The following is a 20,906-nucleotide window of genomic DNA, read 5'->3' as shown; positions in this document are numbered from 1 at the left end:
GCTTTTTTAATTTTGGTTTTAAGATGTCAGGCTTGTCTACTGGGAGAAATAGCCTGGAACAGCTCTTGCACATGAGTTCCTAAGTAGACATCCTTGTTCTGCACTAAGAGTGACTTTGTTCCATTAAGCGTAATCCGCTGTGGAAGTGGATTAGGCTGTGAGTGTGGAATAGCCATTGCACTGTAAATTCATATGCTAATGTATTTCACAAAAACCTTCCCATATAGACAAGCCTTTAGTTATAGCCAAAGTAAATATACGGTTTTCATTTGTTACTAATGACAAACACAAAGGTCAGAATGATTCATAATGAATCCAGCATTTTGAATTAAGAAGCACATATTCAACTTGTTAGTGTAGCCTATAGACAGCTCACAAGTGCCAGTAATGGACGAACTGGATCAGGAACCGACTGTGGATGAACTGAAGATAGCCATCGACAGCATTGCAGCAGGAAAGGCCCCTGGCCAGGATGGTATACCACCAGAGGTAATCAAGTGTGCCGCGGACACACTCCTGGAACACCTACATGAGCTACTGTGCCTGTGCTGGAAAGAGGGTGAGGTTCCACAGGATATGCACGATGCTAACATTGTAACGTTGTATAAGAACAAAGGAGACAGAAGCGACTGCAACAACTGCTGTGGAATCTCCCTCCTAAGCGTCACTGGTAAACTGTTCGCTCGTGTCATCCTTGGCAGACTCCAGAAGATTGCTGAGAGGGTGTACCCCGAATCGCAGTGCAGATTCCGTGCAGAGAGGTCTACTGTTGACATGGTCTTCTCCCTAAGGCAGCTGCAGGAGAAGTGCAGGGAGCAAAGGAAGCCACTCTACATAGCCTTCGTCGACCTGACCAAGGCCTTTGACTTGGTCAGCAGGGATGGTCTGTTCAAACTGCTCCACCAGATAGGCTGTCCTCCACGGTTACTCAAGATGATCCAGTCGTTCCACAAAGACATGAGAGGAACCATTCAATATGACGGCACATTATCGGATGCTTTCAGAATCAGGAGTGGCGTCAAACAAGGATGCGTGCTTGCTCTGACATTGTTGGGGATCTTCTTCACACTCCTCCTGAAGCATGCCTTTGGATCTTCAACAGAGGGCATCTTGCTGCACACAAGATCTGATGGGATTTAATCTTGCAAGGCTGAAAGCTAAGTCTAAGGTGCGGGAAGTCCTCATCAGAGACATGCTGTTCGCAGACGATGCTGCTGTAGTGTCTCACACAGAAGACCAGCTTCAAAAACTGCTGGATCAGTTCTCCAAAGCGTGCAAGGACTTTGGGCTTACCATCAGCCTAAAGAAGACGAACGTACTCGGTCAGGATGTTGCTGAATCCCCATCAATCAGCATTGACAACTATACGTTAGAGGTCGTCCACGAGTTCGTTTACCTCGGGTCCACCATCACTGACACCCTGTCGTTGGACACTGAGTTAAATAGGAGGATTGGAAAAGCGGCCACAACTCTGTCCAGGCTCAGCAAGAGAATGTGGAATAAGAACAAGCTGTACACTCACACCAAAATGCAAGTCTACAGAGCCTGCATCCTCAGCACCCTCCTTTATGGCAGCGAGACTTGGACCCTGTATGCCCTCCAGGAAAAGAGGCTGAACGTCTTCCACTTGCGCTGCCTCAGGCGCATCCATGGAATATCATGGAAGGACAGAGTGACCAACACTGCCGTCCTCAAGCAAGCTGGAATCCCAACCATGCACACCCTCCTCAGGCAGCGTTGGCTCCGCTGGCTTGGCCACGTCCACAGGATGAATGATGGAAGGATTCCAAAAGACATCCTGTATGGTGAGCTAGCCTCTGGCAAAACACCTCTCGGACACCCCCAGTTGTGCTACAAAGATGTCTGCAAGAGAGACCTCAGAGAGGTAGACATTGAGCTGGACAACTGGGAAGAACTAGCAGATGACCGCAGCAGAGGGAGGCAGGGGTTACACAAGGGCTTTCAGAAGGGTGAAATGAGGATCAGACAGCTAGCAGAGGAGAAGCGAGCGCACAGAAAGCACAATAAGGACTTGCCAGACACCCACCACATCTGCAAGAGATGCAGCAAGGACTGTCACTCTTGTGTGGGTCTTCATAGTCACAGTAGACGCTGTAAATGAAGTCCTCAATTGAAACTATAAAAGGCGTGATCCATAGTCTATGAAGACTGAAGGATGCCTACTACTTAGTGCTGTAGTCAAGAGGCCTGAGTCCCAGGCTCTGCTACTGCCTTGCTTGCCTCCATCTACAAAAGGGGACTAGGGCACTGATCTCCTTTGTAAAGTTCTTTGAGATTTAGAGCTGACATGCATGACATAAGAGCTTGGTATAGTTACTGTTATTATTATTACTATTTTGTTACTAGCATCACTGGAAAAGCATTTGCCCATGTCATTCTCAAACACCTGCAAAAACTTGCAGATTGAGTCTATCCAGAAACACAATGTGGCTGCAGGGCTGGCAAGTCAACAATGGACATGATGTTCTCTCTTCAACAACTACAGGAAAAATGCAGAGAACAAGGAAAGTCGTTATACATAGCATTTATGGACTTATCAAAGGCATTTGACACAGATAGCAGATCAGGATTATACAGAGTATTAACCAAGATTGGCTGCCCACCAATCCTACTCAACCTCACAGCATCCTTTCATGCAAACATGAAAGCAACAGTGCAATATGGTGGATCTACATCGAAACTGTGTGCAATGAACAAGGGTGTGTTTTAGCCCCTACCCTCTTCAGCATATTCTCCTCAGTTCTACTAAACTGCGGATTTCAAAACTCATGCAGCAATGTATTTCTCCACGCAATATTAGATGGCTCTCTCTACAACCTGGCAAGACTCAAGGCCAAAACTAAGGTCAAGAAAGTCCTCATTAGGGAACTCCTCTTCACAGATAATGCAGCTCTCGTCACTTATAACGAAGACACTCTACAGTCACTGATGGATTCTCTGTCCAGAGCCTGCAAGTTGTTTTCCCGTGACATAAGCATGAAGAAAACCGTTGTATTCACTCAAGGTGTATCTCAGTGACCCAATATCTTTCTGGATAACAGCCCATTAGATGTGGTTTAACAATTTTGTTACTTTTGATCTACTATCACGACAAACCTATCCATGGATGAAGAACTGAACATCAGAATAGGGAAGGCAGCTACTATTTTTGTCAGACTTACGAACCATGCATGGAGCAACCCTAAGCTGACAGTGAAAACAAAGATACTAATCTACCAGTCACGTGTATTAAGTATCCTATTATATGGTTCTGAGGAATGGACCACCTATTCCAACCAGGAACAAAAACTGAACTGCTTCCATTTTTGCTGCCTCCGCAGAATTATGAATAGCAACTGGCAAGATAAAGTTGCAAACGCAGATGTCCTGTCAAGATCTGCCATACCCAGCCTCATAGGGATCCACAACAGCAGAAGACTATGTTGGGTTGATCATGTGAGAAGAATGGGTGACCAACGTCTTCCCAAAGAAATTGTCTTCAGTGAACTGTCATGTGGGTTGAGAACATGAGGAAGACCAAAGCTAAGATTCAAGCATGAATGCAAAAACACTATGAAAAAATTCAACATCGTTCCAAAATCCTGGGAATTTACATTATCAGATCAAAATACCTGGCGATGATTGCTATGACAGGGCACATCATACTTCAATAGCATATGTGGAAACCACACAAAAGAACTTTGACTTAGAAGGATAAGCTCTCAGACTCAAGAATTTGGAAACAGAGTGACATGTGGTTATTGAAGTCGACCGTGCAAATCCAGGATTTGATGGATAAGCCATGAGAGAAGCTGCAGACTCAAACATTGCCCATAGATCCTCACCGCCGCTGCTAACCACCATCTCTATTATTATTACTATTGTCTCACTCTTGAAGAGATATATGTGTGCGTATATGCTAACAAGCACCAACTAGCCACATAATTCTGAATATATATTTATTGTTCAAGCCAACTAGCCACACTCATCCAGCCAAATAGCAACATGTGGCTAATGGCTAGCATGTTGGACACCATGGCTCTATGACATAGATGACAGTACACTTCACTCATTTACAGTTTTCCCAAGAAGCTTAGGCCTGGTCTACAGTAGGCTGAAAAGTCAATCTAAGCTACACAATTCCATCTACAGCAATTGCATAGCTGGAATGGACATATCCCGGACTGATTTTTCTGACCTTCCCCACAGCAGGAGGTGAATGGGAGAAACTCTACCCTTGACCTCCCTTACTCCTTGTGGCAATGATGAGTACCAGGGCCAACTGTAGAGCCCTGATGTTTCAATTTAGTACTCACAGAATCACAGAATCATAGGGCTGAAGGGACCTCAGGAGGTCATCTAGTCCAGCTCCCTGCGTCAAACAGGATCAACCCCCACTAAGTCATCCCAGCCAGTACCTTGTCCAGCTGGGACTTAAAAACCTCGAGGGATGGAGAATCCACCACCTCTCTAGGCAACGCATTCCAATGCTTTGCCACCGTCCTGGTGAAGTAGTTTTTCCTAATATCTAACCTACACCTCTCCCTATTCAACTTCAGACCATTACCCTTGTTCTGCCATCTGACACCATTGAGAACAGTTTCTCACCCTCCTCTTTAGAGCTCCCCTTCAGGAAGTTGAAAGCTGCTATTAAATCACACCTAAGTATTCTCTTCTGTAAACTAAACAAACCCAAATCTCTCAGCCTATCCTCATAGGTCTTGTGCTCCAGACCCTCAATCATTTTTGTTGCCCTCTGCTGAACCTGCTCCTGCTCCTGCAAATCCACATCCTTTTTATATTGGGGGGCCCAAAACTGGACACTATATTCCAGATGTGGCCTCACCAGTGCCGAATAGAGGGGAACAACTACTTCTCTAGATCTGCTCAAAATGCTCCTCCTAATGCACCCTAGTATGCCGTTAGCCTTCTTGGCTACAAGGTCACACAGTTTACTCATAATCAGCCTTTCATCCACCATAACCCCTAGGTCCCTTTCCATCATACTGCTGCTGAGCCAGTCAGTCCCCAGCCTGTAACAACACTATCTCCACTAGGTGCACTAAATCAAACCTCAGAGGTTTGACCCTGAAGCAGTCAATCTTCTGGCAAGTGTAGACCTTTAGTCATGATCAATTACCGCTAATATGATATATCTATATCATAGTTAAGAGACCTAACCTACAGTAATTATATTTGGAAAATCATATTCTCTTTTCATAGCACATTTATACTACTGTAACAGAGAAGCATCAAACCCAGAGCCCTGATTCAAGGCATTTAATTAAAAAGTGCTATTTGCTGGAGTCAGCCTTTGTGTATTCATAAAATGATCATTTTCCTTAATAATAAATCTTATTCTACAATGCGGCTGACAAATATCCCTATTAGATCTTAATAAGGCATTACATGGTAATATCCATTTACTAATGGATTTCCAATTTTCTTATACCTCTGGATCTTTTTTAAAAAACAGTCTGAAGCATTGGGACCAGATAGTGCATTTCAGAGTTGGTGTGGCAATGTTCCTTGGGATGATTATGTTAGAGATGTGTGGAATATGCAGATGCTTTATGTGCCTGGCAGAGAGAGAATATTTCACCCAGGGATCTCAAAGCCCTAGATAAAGCACTCTAACCATAATGATTATCCAAATGGTCCTAATAATTTATACCTAAACCTCCTCCTTCGGAGGTTCAGGTCTTAATACACAATATACTCTGCACATTTTCACTTTGCACTTTTTATCGAAATGGAAGAAACAAGTCCCCATATATAATAAAATTATAATAACAATAACAGTAATAACATGTATTCCACGGCACATTCCAACCAGGACTTCCTCCTCCTGAGGATTTTGCATTCAAGCACTCAAACAACTGTGATATGATTTCTAATATATCCAGAACAGCAGCAGCAGTGTTCAAGAAGTCTATCACTCACTTATTTTTGTTTATACAAAATATGCACTAAAAGTGATTTTAATGATGCTAGCTGTCTGTTTAAGAACATATGGAATATGCATGAAATTGAATTACAGATTGGACACATCTATCAAAGCTCCCAGAGGCAAAAGTAGTTGACCTAGATAGATCCACAGCAAACAGTCACGGTTTCATGAGAGAAACACTGGGTACATTTTACTCTGTGATGACTTTGCATTAAATGCACACAAATTAGTGTGTCATCCACAAAGCTTTTCATTCCATAAGTCACCACACATCAAACACTTCTGTCACTTAAGTTAGTTAAGAACTTAGTAAATGAAGCACCTTCAGTTTTTCATAACACTTAAATCCAAAGACTTTAGAGTTACTTGAAAAATACAGCAGTTTATTTCAGTGGTAAAAAGCTCATTAGGCAAGTAGTGAACGAATATTTCTTACTGTGCCAAATACAATTTATTACACAGATAAATGCCCTCTGCAGGTCTGCTGCTTATTCTGACATAAGCAGACCTCAACTGCTGAGATGGACTAATTTACCTGTTACAAAGAAAACCACCTTAAAACTGTCTGCTTTAATCCTGGATGTTGGTGAACTAGCCAACTTCTCATTCTGCATCTGTCTCGAGAAAACATCATCCCATACAAGGAAGAGGTTACATTTTCCATTTATACTTGTTCATGAATTTAAATGTGGTTTGAAAGCACAACATTTGGACATCCTTAGTGGATCATCAGCAAAGAAGCAGTGCGACTATTCTATCTACTTTTAGCAGCTCGGCCATGGGGCATCAGTGATAAACGGATGTGAGAAGTCTATTTGCATGTCTTCATACAGAGATGTTACCTGGTCATATTGCAGTGCCTTGTGGGACAGACCAGCATACTGAAGGCTCAAACGATTCTTCTCTTGCACAGCATCCTTCAGTTCATTTCCCTAGAACAGAAGAAAATCTGTTATAAGTCACTCAGATCCATTAGTTTACATTCTTTTACATGGCGTGCATCCCAAGTAATTGGGTGGGTGTGTGGCAGCCAATCACATTCTCTGATGGGAAACAAACAAACAAAAAAAGCAGCAGCATAAGCTACTTTAAAACTGGGGTAAGCGCAAAACAAACCAACAAGCAACCAGCAGAAAGCGTAAGCCAACTTCACTCAAAACAAGCCAATTTCCACGTATTATAAGTAGCTCAGTTGGGTTGTTGCCTGTTCAGAGCTGTGTCCAGTTGGAGCATGCTGTGCACCATTGAAGAGGTGGAACTAACTGGGCCCAGTATCGTCACTTAACTTCTTCTGTCCCAATGTGGAGTTTGTATACCCCATCTCGATACCATGAGGAACGTGAAAAGAGAGGAGCTAAACTAGAAAAGATTAAATGGTCAAAGTTCAGTCTTTGGGCACAAAAGAGGCTATTTCAGGTGACATAACTGAGAATTTATCTCAGTCCTAAATCAGAGAGGGTCCTCTGCCTGTTCTGAACATCTCTCTTTTTCACAGGAGTTCAGAAAAGATGATTGTATGAAATCAAAGTCTCTCAGCACCACCACAAGAAACTGACCAATGAAAATATTGGCAATGGGGGCTGGGAAAAAAGTTGTTAAACTGGCTGAGCTATAAATTTTTCAAGAGAGTGCATCTTAGCCTTTGTTCTTTTAATAACAAAATCAGACCAAAGGAGACCACCTTTTAGCAGTTTGTTTATTTTTTAATTTAAAGAGTTGTAGTAGGTAGGCTGATGTTAACCCCCTCATGTGCAGTCTCAGAGCTAACTTTAGGAGTTTTGTTGACCTGCATAAACTGGAAATGCCAAACCCACAGATTTGAATGACAACTGAACCAACTGACAATTCAGTTCCAATTTGACAAAAGAAACATGAAACTTTGTAAACCCCTCAACAGCCCTAACGGCCCCCAAACATGTCTCCTTGACACTCCACTAATCTCATGCTGCTTAGGCATCAGGCAAAGCAGAAGTAAAAGTGCTCAAAAGTCTTCACGCACAACACATTGTTCAGTGAAAATATCTTTCAAAAAAGCAATTGTTTGTGGAAAAATAATTCCAATTAATTTAAACATTTTGCAAATATTTCACTATATATTAACCAATAATCCAAATAAACACACTTGTTTTCAAAACCACTCTCAATTTTTTTTATTTACCAACACATAATTTTCAGTAAGATGCGCTTTTCATCAAACACAAAAATTCCATTTCAAATTCTTCCCCATATTTCAACCAAAACAAATTTAAGTAAGATCATTATTCCCATTTTTGTTTACCAAAAGCAAGGGTTTAAGTAAGAGAATGTGTTTTTCATGAAACAAAAAAATGTTCACAATAATGTAGTTAAAAATTTCACACAAAAATGGAAAATTGGTCCATTTTGAATTCTGTTAAATGGAAACAACCCTAGAATTTCAAATTTTACTTTCCCATTCTCCCCGTCCTTCTCTCTCTCCTCTCCTCTTCCACACACTTCTACAACCATGCATGCCTGAGGAAGGAGGTAACTCAAAGAAGCCTAATTTGCTTCCGCACTGTGTAGAAAAAAAAATCTATTGAGCTTCCTTGTGTTTGATTGCCACACACAAAATCCGTCAAACCTCAAATACAATGACGAATTTGAAAGGGGGTGAAGTTCAATATAATTAGCAAACTAGTTATTTTCACATGTTAAAATACTGTCCTGTTTATCTCCAACACAACTATAAGATGCTTTCACCTGACTTTTCTGAAGATCTCCTCTAGCAGTTAAATATCAGCTGCTACTATGTTGATCATAAGAGGGGAAAGGCTGCATTTTGTACAATGTTCAGTCTCCTAGGTGCATATGTATCATCCTGTACGTAAGAAGCTCATTAATTATAATTTCTTAAATTCTGTTAAATCCATTCATCAGGATGCAATTAAAAGTGGCAGGCTCTGTGGGATGCTAGATAGTTGTGGGGCAAAACAAGGAGAATTGCATAGCTGTGCTCCGTTTTGAAAGCTGTGAACTAAGTCAATACATATTTTTTTAGGATTTGAGCAAATGGCACAAAATTAGAACAAACCCTGAATATGCTTCTTTGTATTAAGTACTAAAAGCCATTTATATAAAACCATAAATGTGCACTACACAAACAGAGAATAAAACACATTCCTGCTCTGTACATTTTCTTCACCTTACTCTGCATCACTTAAAACAGATGGAGTTTTTCCATTGACTCCAGTGGGTCACGTGCTCTGCTGGTACAAATCAATACAGCTCCTTTGACTTCAATGAATTTGGGACAATTTAATTGGCATCCTTCGATCCTGAGGGATCATGGGTTTGCGCCCCAGTTGGACTGATTCAAGCAGCGTCTTCTGTGGCTGTGCAATCCAATCCGGGAGTGGCAGTCCTTTCCGCACAGTGAGCAGCAGTAGGCAGATGTCGCTCTGGTATCACGGGCACAGATCTTCCTGAGGGCTCTCCTGTCTTCCGTGTCCTTCAGCAAGGTAGTTTCATACATAGCAAGAGCTTCCTTCACTCCTTGTTTCCAGCCATGCCTGTCTGAGGCGAGCGAATGCCAGGTGTTCACACTGATAGAGAGAGCGCTGAGGTCACGCTTGCACGTGTCCTTGTAACACAATTTAGGTCACCCTTTCGGCCTCTTTCCAGACGCCAGTTTGCCAAAGAGGAGGTCCTTCAGCATTCGGCCATCCATCATGCGTGAGACATGGCCCAGCCAGCACATACGCCTCTGTTTGAGGAGGGTGAACATGGAGGCGGTGCCTGCCCTCTCAAGCACTGCACTATTGGGGACCTTGTCCTGCCATGGGATACCGAGTATGCGCCTAAGGCAGCGCATGTAGAATGTGTTGAGCCGCTGCTCTTGTTTTGAGCGCAAAGTCCATGTTTCACTGGCATACAGCAGTGTGCTCAAAACACTGTGTAGACCTGCACCTTGGTGCGTACAGTGAGCTTATTGTTAGCCCATACTCTCTTCGTCAGCCTGGAGAACGTTGTGGCGGCTTTTCCAAAGTGCTTGTTGATCTCGCTATCAAGTGACAAGTTGTCCGAGATCGTCGAGCCCAGGTACACGAACTCATGGATGACTTCCAGTTCGTAGTCTAGCACGCTGATAGATGGCTCGTTACCCACGTTTTGGCCCATCACCTGGCTCTTCTTTAAGCTGATTGTGAAGCCAAATTCCATGCATGCATCCGCAAAGCGAGTTATAAGTGAATGCAGTTCCTGCTGAGTGTGAGCAGCAATAGCTGCATCGTCAGCAAAAAGGAACTCCCTTCGACGCTTCGTAAGCACCCTGGTCTTCGCTCTAAGCCTCGACAGTTTGAAGAGGTTGCTGTCCGTTCTCATGCGGAGAGAGATGCCCTCTATAGCAGTTCCGAAGGCATATTTGAGCAAAACTGCAAAGAAGATGCCGAACAGTGTTGGAGCCAGCACACACCCCTGCTTCACTCCGCTGAGAATCTCAAAGGGTTCAGATGTGGATCCGTCGTATACGACCGTCCCCTTCATGCCTTCATGGAAGGCTCTAATAATGCTGAGCAGAGTTGGGGGACTGCCGATCTTAGCCAGAATCGCGAACAGACCTTTTCTGCTGACGAGGTCAAATGCCTTGGTCGGGTCGATGAAGGCAATATACAGAGGTTTGTTCTGCTCTCTGCACTTTTCTTGTAGTTGCCTAACAGAGAAAACCATGTCTATGGTGGACCATTCAGCTCTGAACCCACACTGAGACTCAGGGTAGACTCTCTCTGCAAGAACATTGAGCCTCTTCAAAACAACACATGCAAATAGCTTCCCCACGGTACTGAGAAGGGAGATGCCGCGATAGTTGTTACAATCGCTTTTGTCACCCTTGTTCTTGTAGACAGTAACAATGTTACCATCCCTCGTATCTTGCGGTACGCTGCCTTCTCTCCAGCATTGCCAAAGTATTCCATGCAGCTCTGAAACTAGGGTACCATTGGCGCATTTGAGGATTTCTGAGGGAATACCGTCTTTCCCTGAGGCTTTTCCAGAAGAGAGTGCTTTTAGAGCATTGCTGAGTTCCTCCAAGGTGGGCTCAGCATCGAGTTCAGTCTTGGTGGGCAGAGGCTCGATGGCATTCAGGGCTCTCTCTGTAACTACAGTCTCTCTGGCGTACAACTCTGAGTAGTGTTCCACCCAGCGTTCCATCTGCTTGGTTCTGTCCTTCAAGACCTCGCCTGTGGCCGACGTAAGTGGGGCAGTCTTTCTTTGTGATGGACCAATCGCCTGCTTGATCCCATCATACATTCCTCGCATGTTACCAGTGTCCGCGGCCTGCTGAATCTTGGAGCAGAGTTGGACCCAGTAATCATTGGCACACCACCGAGCAACCTGCTGCACTTGACTCCGAGCAGACCAGAGCGCCTGCAGGTTCACCTCACTGGGAGAGGACCTGTATGCAGCCAGTGCCTGTCTCTTCTTCTCAATCAGGGGCGTCAGCACTTCAGTGTGGGCTTCAAACCAATCAGCAGACTTCACTGTTTTCTTCCCAAAGGTAGATATCGCAGTATTCTAGATAGTGTCCCATAGTTGTTCCCATCTCTTGCTGATATCAGTGTCGTCCGGGTGGGGCAAGGCCTCTTCACGTGCTTGGACAAACTCGCATACTTTTGAAGGGTCATGAGTCTTGCCAGTGTCAATGTGCGGCCTCCCTTCCTTTTTGGAGCGAAAGAATCTTCGCAGCTGGATGTGCACCTCACTACACACAAGCAAGTGGTCAGTGTCACAGTCTGAGCTGTGGTAGCTATGTGTCACCCTAACATTACCTAAACGGCTGTGTTTGGTGAGGACAAGGTCAAGCTGGTGCCAATGTTTCGATCTTGGGTGTCGCCACGAAACTTTGTGCTGGGGTTTGACGTTGAAGAAGGTATTGTTTATGCAGAGGTCATGTTGGGAGCAGAGTTCAAGGAGGCGCTGTCCGTTTTTATTCATCTTCCCTGTTCCAAAGCTGTGGTGGTCGCTGCCAACTCTGGCGTTGAAGTCGCCAAGGAGGAATAGCGGCTCATGGAAAGGTACCTCACTGATGGCAATGCTAAGTTCATCATAGAACTTGTCCTTAACTTCCTGGGCAAAACTTAAAGTAGGCGCTTAGACGCTGAAGATGTTGACCATGCCCACTGGTGTTTGAAGCTGGATTTTCAGCATTCTCTCAGTTCCCACATTTGGTGGTATGACTGAGCCAACTAGGCTGTTTCTGATTGCGAAGCCAACACCATGTTCCCTGGTCTCTTCTGGAGGCTTCCCATGCCAGAAAAAGGAAAAGTCCTTCTCCCTGAGACATCCAGAGGATGATAGCCTTGTTTCCTGGAGGGCCACGATGTCCATCCGCAGTCTTCTCAGCTCGTTGTTAAAGACTGCTGTCTTCCGGGGCTTACTAATGCTCTGTAGGTCTTCTGTAAGGCCCGGAGTCATGGTCCTTACATTCCATGTGCCCAGCCTGAAGGCTGGATTATTTTGTTGCTTGTTTGTTTTGCCTGGTGTAAGGTTAACGATCCACTTGTCAGTGATTCCCTAAGCCCCACACACCCAGTGGAGCAAGTGGACCGTGGCAAGGCAGCACCTACTTGGCTGGGGGCCGCCCAGCTTGAGGTGGGCGGTATCTGCCCAATGAGCTCCAAAGACCTCTCCCACCATCGGAAGCAACCCCGGTGCCTTACTCTACACCAATCGAGTGCAGTGGCTTAATACCAGTAACTGCTGCTTCCCATGTTGTGTGCTCAGAAAGCGATGCCGGAGTGTCCTCTCCAGGGCGCAGGCCTGGGCAAGTAAGTTTGAAGAACCAGCTGATGCCCAGCAGCAGGTTCCCCCTCTCCATGCCACTGATGTAATCCAAGGGAAAGGTGAAAGCCAGTACAACTTGGCACCAATGTCGTCGCAGGAGCTGCCAGAGTGAGACTGAGCACAACCTCAAACTGCCTTAGGGGTTCCATGTCCGGATTTTTCCTTGGGGTTTACTCCTGAAGCCTTTCCCATGACTAGGTATCGCCGCAAGGCAGCAGAGGTTTTAAATTAGAGTTTCCTTCTCCTAGGTGGGCGGCCTTCCCAGGCTGACAAGCCCCATCTTCCCGAAGGGACAATTTAACAGCAACTGATAATCAAGCCTAGTGAGTGGAATATCCGGCCCTAAGGCACCCACGGCAAATTACAAATTAAAGAAATTGGCTGATTGGCGGGAGATTATAACATGTTTTAACCCAGACAGCTTATGTCTTCAGCAGAACCAGATCTCACTATAGATTCAAAATGGTGAAATAACGGCTCCACTGAAGTCAATGGTTCTTTTGCCATTTGATGAGTTTCAGGATTTCACCTGTACAATTTAATGACTGGAGGAATTGGTAGTCTGACCTCCAAATGCATGTATTATCAAACACATTTATTAGGTGGGATAGATAAAATTATGGTCCATACTCAGTGATGCAAGACTGTTATGATCTGATATGATCTCTTGCATAACACGGGCCAAAACCCCTCACCCAATGATTTTAGCATTGAGTCAACAACTTGTGTTTGAGCTGTATTCTAGCTTCTAAAAAGAGAGGCAGTCTTGGCTTAAAAACTTCAAGTGACAGAGAATCCACCACATAAGGGCTACGTCTACACGTGAAGCCAACATCGAAATAGCTTATTTCGATGTAGCAACATCGAAATAGGCTATTTCGATGAATAACGTCTACACGTCCTCCAGGGCTGGCAACGTCGATGTTCAACTTCGACGTTGCGTGGCACCACATCGAAATAGGCGCTGCGAGGGTACGTCTACACGCCAAAGTAGCACACATCGAAATAAGGGTGCCAGGCACAGCTGCAGACAGGGTCACAGGGTGGACTCAACAGCAAGCCGCTCCCTTAAAGGGCCCCTCCCAGACACAGTTGCACTAAACAACACAAGATACACAGAGCCGACAACTGGTTGCAGACCCTGTGCCTGCAGCATGGATCCCCAGCTGCCGCAGCAGCAGCCAGAAGCCCTGGGCTAAGGGCTGCTGCACACGGTGACCATAGAGCCCCGCAGGGGCTGGAGAGAGAGCATCTCTCAACCCCTCAGCTGATGGCCGCCATGGAGGACCCGGCAATTTCGACGTTGCGGGATGCGGATTGTCTACATGGTCCCTACTTCAACGTTGAACATCGAAGTAGGGCACTATTCCGATCCCCTCATGAGGTTAGCGACTTCGACGTCTCGCCGCCTAACATCGAAGTTAACTTCGAAATAGCGCCCGACGCGTGTAGCCGTGACGGGCGCTATTTCGAAGTTAGTGCCACTACTTCGAAGTAGCGTGCACGTGTAGACACAGCTAAGATGTCCCAAAGCTAATTTACTTCACTGCTAACATCTGCACCGAACTGCTAGGTGGAATTTGTCTAATTTCAGCTGCCAACCAATGAACCTTGGTACACTTCTTTTCTGCCAGACTAATAAATCATCTGATTATGAGAAATTTCTGCATCCTATAGGTCAGAGATGAGCTGCATGAGTGGCCCTCCTTTCCCTCAGTGGGCTGCAACAGCCTGTGGCCCACTGGGGTTCCACCTGCAGCCTCCCTTGCTGCTCCTCCCCGCTTACACCTCTCATGCATTGGGGCACAAAAGCCCTGTGCTTACCTGATCCTCCCCGCACTTTCAGAATGTGCGAATCACCTGATTCACACGCCATCCCCCTCCTCTCCCTCCTTCCCAGAGCTAGAACACTGCAAACAGCTGAATCGTGGCATTCCTGCTCTGGGAAGGAGGGCAAAGAGCAGGAACAGAGCTCCTCTGAAAGTGCTGGGGCGGAATGAGGCATAGGACACGTGTGGCTCTGGTGCCCCAGTGCATGAGAGGCACAAGGGGGAAGGGGACAGCCAGGGGGCCTGTGGGCTGCAGGTGGAGCCCCAGTGGGCCACATGTCAGCTGCCCACCACTGCTATAGGTACTTACAGAGTGTGATCGAGTCAACCTTATCTTTGTCTTGGATGAGCTAAGTAAAGATTTGTGGTTTGGAATGATACAGATGGTTGTCATGCATATTTCATAACCATCACGGTAGTTGGACAAACTAAGAGCAAATTAAATATGTAGTGGAACACTGGTTACTGAAAATAACACTGCAGCAGACACTTAATCTAGTCTTTAAAGTTATTATTAGGAAGAAATCAGACAGAAATGAAAAACAAAACAAAATGCAGAATCAAGGCCAGCCTACTTCACACTGTTTTAATTCTCCAGAAAGGAAACTGGTTTATGAGACAGAGTGCAGAGTAATTGGGGTGACCCTTAATCCTGTGTGAAGGGAGATATATTTTATCATGTTATTTTCAAGGATGAACTAAAATAGGACAGCAACCATCACAGCTTCACTGGACCTTAGTTCTAAATCTATTTATTTTAACTTACATTTGTTGGTCACTATGGCAGTGTCATTTCACAGCATTTGCCAAAGTAAATAACCTCCCCTGCTCCCAATAACAAAACTTTAGGTATCACGAATCATCTGTGACAGTAGCATCTGCTGGCAGAATTCTAGCCTGAACAAATACATAGATGGAGGAAAAAAAACAGGCTTGCTTTACACTTCAGTTAACATAGCTCTGTCTAAACCCAGGATCAACGTAGCTATGCTGACCTAGCCCCTAATGTAGGGTGGGCAATAATTTTTGATGGTGGGGGGGTCATGCCAAGATTTTGCTTAGTGGTCAAGGGCTGCACTTTTCTATGGGAGAACAGGGCCTGGGATGGAGGCTGGGTGAGGAAGGGAGCCTGGGGGAAGGGACCGGAATGCCGGACAGCGTGGGAGTCTGAGGCGTTTGTGACCTGAGGCTGGGTATTGGGGTGCAGGGTCTGAGAGGAGGTATGGGTTCAGGAGAGGATTCTGGCCTGGGAGAAGAGGACAGGAGCAGTTGCAGGGCCTGGAAAGGAGTTGGGGTTCAGTGCCAGACGTAGGCTCCAGCCAGGAGGGCCAGATTAAATTACTTGGTGGTCTGGGTTCGGCCCACAAGCCATATCTTGCCTGCCCTTACTCTAGTGCATGTACAGCCGTGTTGATAGAGGAATGTTTCAGTTGATATATTAACTACCGTTGTTCAGAGGAGATTTTCCTATATCCCTAGAAAAAACCTTTCATCGAGTTAAAGCTGCATGCATGCTATGGTATGTCAGCATCACTATGACAACCTAATAAGAAGCAGTCCCGTGGTACCTTAGAGACTAAGAAATTTATTAAGTCCTGAGCCTTTGTGTGCAAACCCCGCTTCAAGTGCCTTAATGAATGTGTTAAGTTACTAAGGCGCCACAGGACTGCTTATTATTTGTGAAGCTAATGAGTAATACTGGCTGTGTGTACACAACAGAGATCTTTCGGAAGAAACTCTTCTGGAAGATCTCTTCAGAAGATCTCTTCCAAAAGAACTTCTGAGCAATCAAAAGAGTGATCTGCTCTTTTGAAAGAGAGCTCTGTGAAAATGAACAAGTAAGCGCAGAGGAGGGAGAATGGAATGAGCAGGTGTGAGGCCTCAGAAAAGGAGTAGGGCCTTAAAAGAGGGGCAGCACAAGGGCGGGGCAAGGGTGTTTGGTTTAGCATGAGTAGTAAATTGGCAACCCTAATCCAGAAGCATAACTTGGGGGAACAAAAAAAGAAAAAAGGAGAGGGAGAGAGCCCAGTAATTTTCTACAGTAACAAAGTCTAGCTCTTACAAATGCTAATTCCAAAACCAGCTCCCTCCCTTTACAGCTGCCTGCTGCGGGGAAAAGAGATACAGACATACATTGCTGCACCATCACAAATGATAGACCAGCTGGTAACAGGTCAGGTATGTATTACTCACTTCTAGCTTATCACTCAGCACCAGCATCTTCTGTTACCTGCTCTCCTAGCCTCACTTGTATCATATTCTGTTGCCAAAAACTAAAGGAACTGTGTATAGAGAAAGACTGATCTCTGTGTTGGGCTTGAGGATGATATGTGCAGTTAGTTTAGGAGCTTCCATAAATTAGATTCAGTTCCGCCCCACCCCCCCACCTCTTGTCAAACTGACAGCTACCCAATTCAATTAAAAAGTAGTCAGTATGGATCCACCAAGGGCAAGTCACGCATGACCAATCTGATTAGCTTCTGTGATGAGGTAACAGGCTCTGTGGACATGGAAAGTCAACGAATATGATATACCTTGACTTCAGCAAAGATTTTGATACAGTCCCCCACAACATTTTTGCCCATAAATTAAGGCAGTATGGATTAGATACATGGACTATAAAATGGATAAAAAGCTAGCTTGATGGACAGGCCCAACGGGTAGTTGTCAATGGTCAATATCTGGGTGGCAGTTGGTTTCAAGTGGAGCGCCCCAAGGCTTGGTTCTGGGGCCAGTGTGGTTCAACGTCTTTATTAATGACCTGGATAAGGGACTGAATTGCACCCTCAATACATTTGCAGATGACACTAAGCTAGGGGGAGAGGTAGATATGTTGGAGGGTAGAGATAGGATCCACAGTGACCTGGATAAACTGGAGGATTTGGCCAAAAGAAATCTGATGCAGTTCAACAAGGAGGAGTGTGGAGTCCTGCACTTGGGACGGAAGAATCCCAAGCATTTTTATAGGATGGGTACTGACTGGCTAAGCAGCAGTACAACAGAAAGTGACCTAGGGGTTATGGTGGATGAAAGGCTGCATACGAGTAAACAGTGTGCCTTCGTAGCCAAGTAGGAGCATTTTCAGCAGATCTAGAGAAGTTGTTGATCTCCTCTGCTCGGCACTGGTGAGGCCACATCTGGAGTATTGAGTAGGTTGGATATAGGGAAAAACTACTTCACCAGGAGGCTGGTGAAGCACTGGAATGTGTTGCCTAGACAAGTGGTGGAATCCCCATCCCTAGAGGTTTTTAAGTCCCATCTTGACAAAATCCTGGCTGGGATGACTTAGTTGGGATTGATCCTCCTGGAATCAGGAGTGGACTCAATGACCTCCTGAGGTCCCTTCCAGCCCTACGAGTCTATGATTTAAAATAGAAGCTTGTTTAAAATTATAATCCTACCTCCTCTCTGTTTCCCTTTTATATACATAGCTTTGGGCTGCTGCTGCTTTTTTCAAAATAAAAATTAAACTAGGGAATCCTCCCATGACCATTATTCACAGTGCCCATCAGTACTCGAAAATTTAATTAATATAGCCACATACTCTTACAGAGTCAAATGAGGTCTAATGTTTAACCTATTCAAGTCAATCTCCCTCAGCTGTTGATAAAGAAGAGAAGGCTGAAAGATTAAGAACTCATCAAGGCAATACTCCAAGACACTGTAGATAAACATATGACAAAAAGAACACTGATTAAATGTTACTAGACTAATGTGCAAGTAAAAAGAAAGCAGTATTTCATGCTCCGAAAGCAACCTCTCATCAGCCTCCGCAGTCTTGACAATGCATTTAAATTATAAGCTAGGCAGCCTGTCACCCTTTTCTAACTATGTCTTTACACAAATATCCATTTTAAAAAACACGGGTTTGAAGCAGATTCCATTATTACTCTGATAACAGAGAATCTATCTTCAAATTTGTGCACACAGGAAGATGAACGCTGGAAATTGAAGAAAAGAGAACAAACAAGAGAAGCTTAGTTTAGAACTATCCCCTCAGAATGAAAAGTATTTGCAGTGACAACGGTAAACAGTTTGGTACCAACTAGATACAAAACGAAAAAAAAACAAAACTAAAAAAACCTATTTTCTAATCAATGTAGATAGCACTACAGGGAGCTTAGATTTTAGTAGCTTAAATCAAGAAATTGTTCCTTGTTGAGAAGTGAGAAATGCAAGTCATGCTGACATATATTATCTTTGCATTCAAGTGACACAAGCACTCACGCCAGTACCATATATGGAACCTTCTGCAAAACAAATAAACCTGAAAAACCTGAAAAACAATCTCTAAAATATAATATATTTAATATCTTAAAAGTAATGTTATTTCCAGCTGAATGCATGCAGCATTCTAGGTGTTCTCAAGCAGATATTCCATTTAAAAAATGTATTTTATACACATCAGCAAGGTAGCCATGCTAGTATGTCTCCACAAAAACACTGATGAGTCCAGTGACACCTTAAACACTAACAGACTTATTTGGGCAGCAGCCCACTTTGGCAGATATTTTACCCGTGACTCTTTCAGAAATGGTGCAGTACATATAGTCGGAAAATTAGGAGCCCCTTCCAGCAATCTCCCCACTCATTCACTGCACGGTTCCATTTTTAACAAGAACCCAAGCAACTGAATAGCTTTAAAAATGTATAGCCAGTAGCTCCCAGCATAAAATGAGTGCATTAGTGAACACAAGTCCATTCAAAATTGAAACAAAAAAGACATTACCTTGTATATCAGTTGCATCTTTTAAGCACAGAAATGAGAGCAAAATGAGTGTTCAGGTCTGAAATACAGCAAAACTAGAAAATTCCCCCAATAGATATGAGAAGGACTGACTATGAAAATTCACAGTAGGAGGATGACTTCTGTAGATTTAACACAGTCTGACAACATTGTCTGGGTAACAAGGTTCTACATTGCCTGGAGTAAGGCATCTGTTGCGTGTGTGCTAGTTTGCTCATCCATCAATTACTTTTATGTAAAAAAAAAACAAAACCCTAGCGCATATTATTTTTTTATTTGGGTCTTTTATTTTCCTTAAGACAGCTTGGTGCTTACAGGTGTCCAGGCCTGTTAATGCTGGAACATTTGCTGATTGTTATTCTAGACTTTGCATCGTAAGAGAGCAAATAACTAGAATTACTCCAAGATTTTAATAATATGATATTATTTGAGACACAGGTGTTCAAGGGAAAAAAAACAGACAACAAACAAACAAACAAACAAAAAAGCCCTGTGATTTGTTGTCACATCTTCTTGCCCTGTAAATGACTCACTCAAACCAAGCAGAGCTCTATCTGCCTTTGTTAAGGCACTGTTTTGCAACGCTTCTCATCTTGGGTAATATGTACTGGAGCAACTAGTACTTGTGAACAAAGAAATGTGGACAGAAATTACAGAATTTGTCCCAGAGGGAACATGGGTTCTTTAGTGATTACTATGGAAAACTTTATGATTTTTTTCTTTTCAAGTAATTAATACTATGATGATTGAGAGAATAAGGGAGCATTAGTATTGTCTGTTTAAGTAATTTGAATGACTGAGAGGAACAGCTCTTGTGAATACAAAACAAGACCAGAAAATACAAGGCAATGTACATAGAAACTTCAGCAAAACTGCATTAGAAGCAGTATTAACAAATTTCTTCTCGATGCAGTGATTCCCAATCTACTGAGTGTAACTGTGCAAATAAGATAGAAGTGTGACCCAGCAGCATTCTAGGTACCTTCTCAAGTCAATGACAGTACACACTTACAACTGTGCCCCAGGCTGTGAAGATGAAAAATGGAGCCATCAGGCTGTAATAAACTCTCTAAACTTGAGTCAGGAGTAGGTAGAATTTAACACTTATCTTTACTTATAAATGAACTAGATAGTATATGAAGTGTATAACCATAAACAAATTAACTTGCCTTATGCTCAGGACAACAAATGGGTCCAAGTCCCCACATTCAATTACACAAAGCTTCTGCAATATGACAAGAGGGAATTAAAACAATGTAAAATTATCATTTGGTACTTTTATCGCTTTCTGCCTGCTAATCTTGGAAGGCTAATTTCACTATGGAACGCCAAATTCAGAACACTGATATTGGAAAATCATCTTGACCACCAGATGGGCCTAATCCAAAACTTCTGATGTGAACACTGTCAAACTTCAGGGAAAGCTAGCTCATAATCCCAGCTTCGCAGGTTGGGCCAATCTTTAATTTGAAGTTATACTAGTTGATTAAATGCTATCTATTAGCTAAGAATCACCCAACTTGGTTAAGATAAAATAAAATAGTTGCTAAAATGTGGCCCACAATTCAAAGTAAAACTGGAC

General features: G+C 43.9%; 1 protein-coding gene across 18 annotated transcripts in view; it reads right to left on the bottom strand.

Annotated features, from left to right (window-relative positions):
* Positions 1-20,906, bottom strand: part of RIMBP2 (RIMS binding protein 2) — a 485,649-nt gene that overhangs the window by 155,193 nt on the left and 309,550 nt on the right. For all 18 annotated transcript variants that reach the window (XM_075012504.1, XM_075012509.1, XM_075012514.1 and 15 more), the window contains one exon: positions 6,793-6,882. In XM_075012504.1, the coding sequence (XP_074868605.1) occupies positions 6,793-6,882 (90 nt within the window). The remainder of the gene's footprint in view (positions 1-6,792; positions 6,883-20,906) is intronic.

The sequence above is a fragment of the Carettochelys insculpta genome, chromosome 18, assembly GCF_033958435.1.
Source record: "Carettochelys insculpta isolate YL-2023 chromosome 18, ASM3395843v1, whole genome shotgun sequence".
Taxonomy (NCBI): Eukaryota; Metazoa; Chordata; order Testudines; family Carettochelyidae; genus Carettochelys; species Carettochelys insculpta.
The sequence above is the reverse complement of the archived record's forward strand: the minus strand, read 5'-3'. Positions and strand labels throughout refer to the sequence as shown.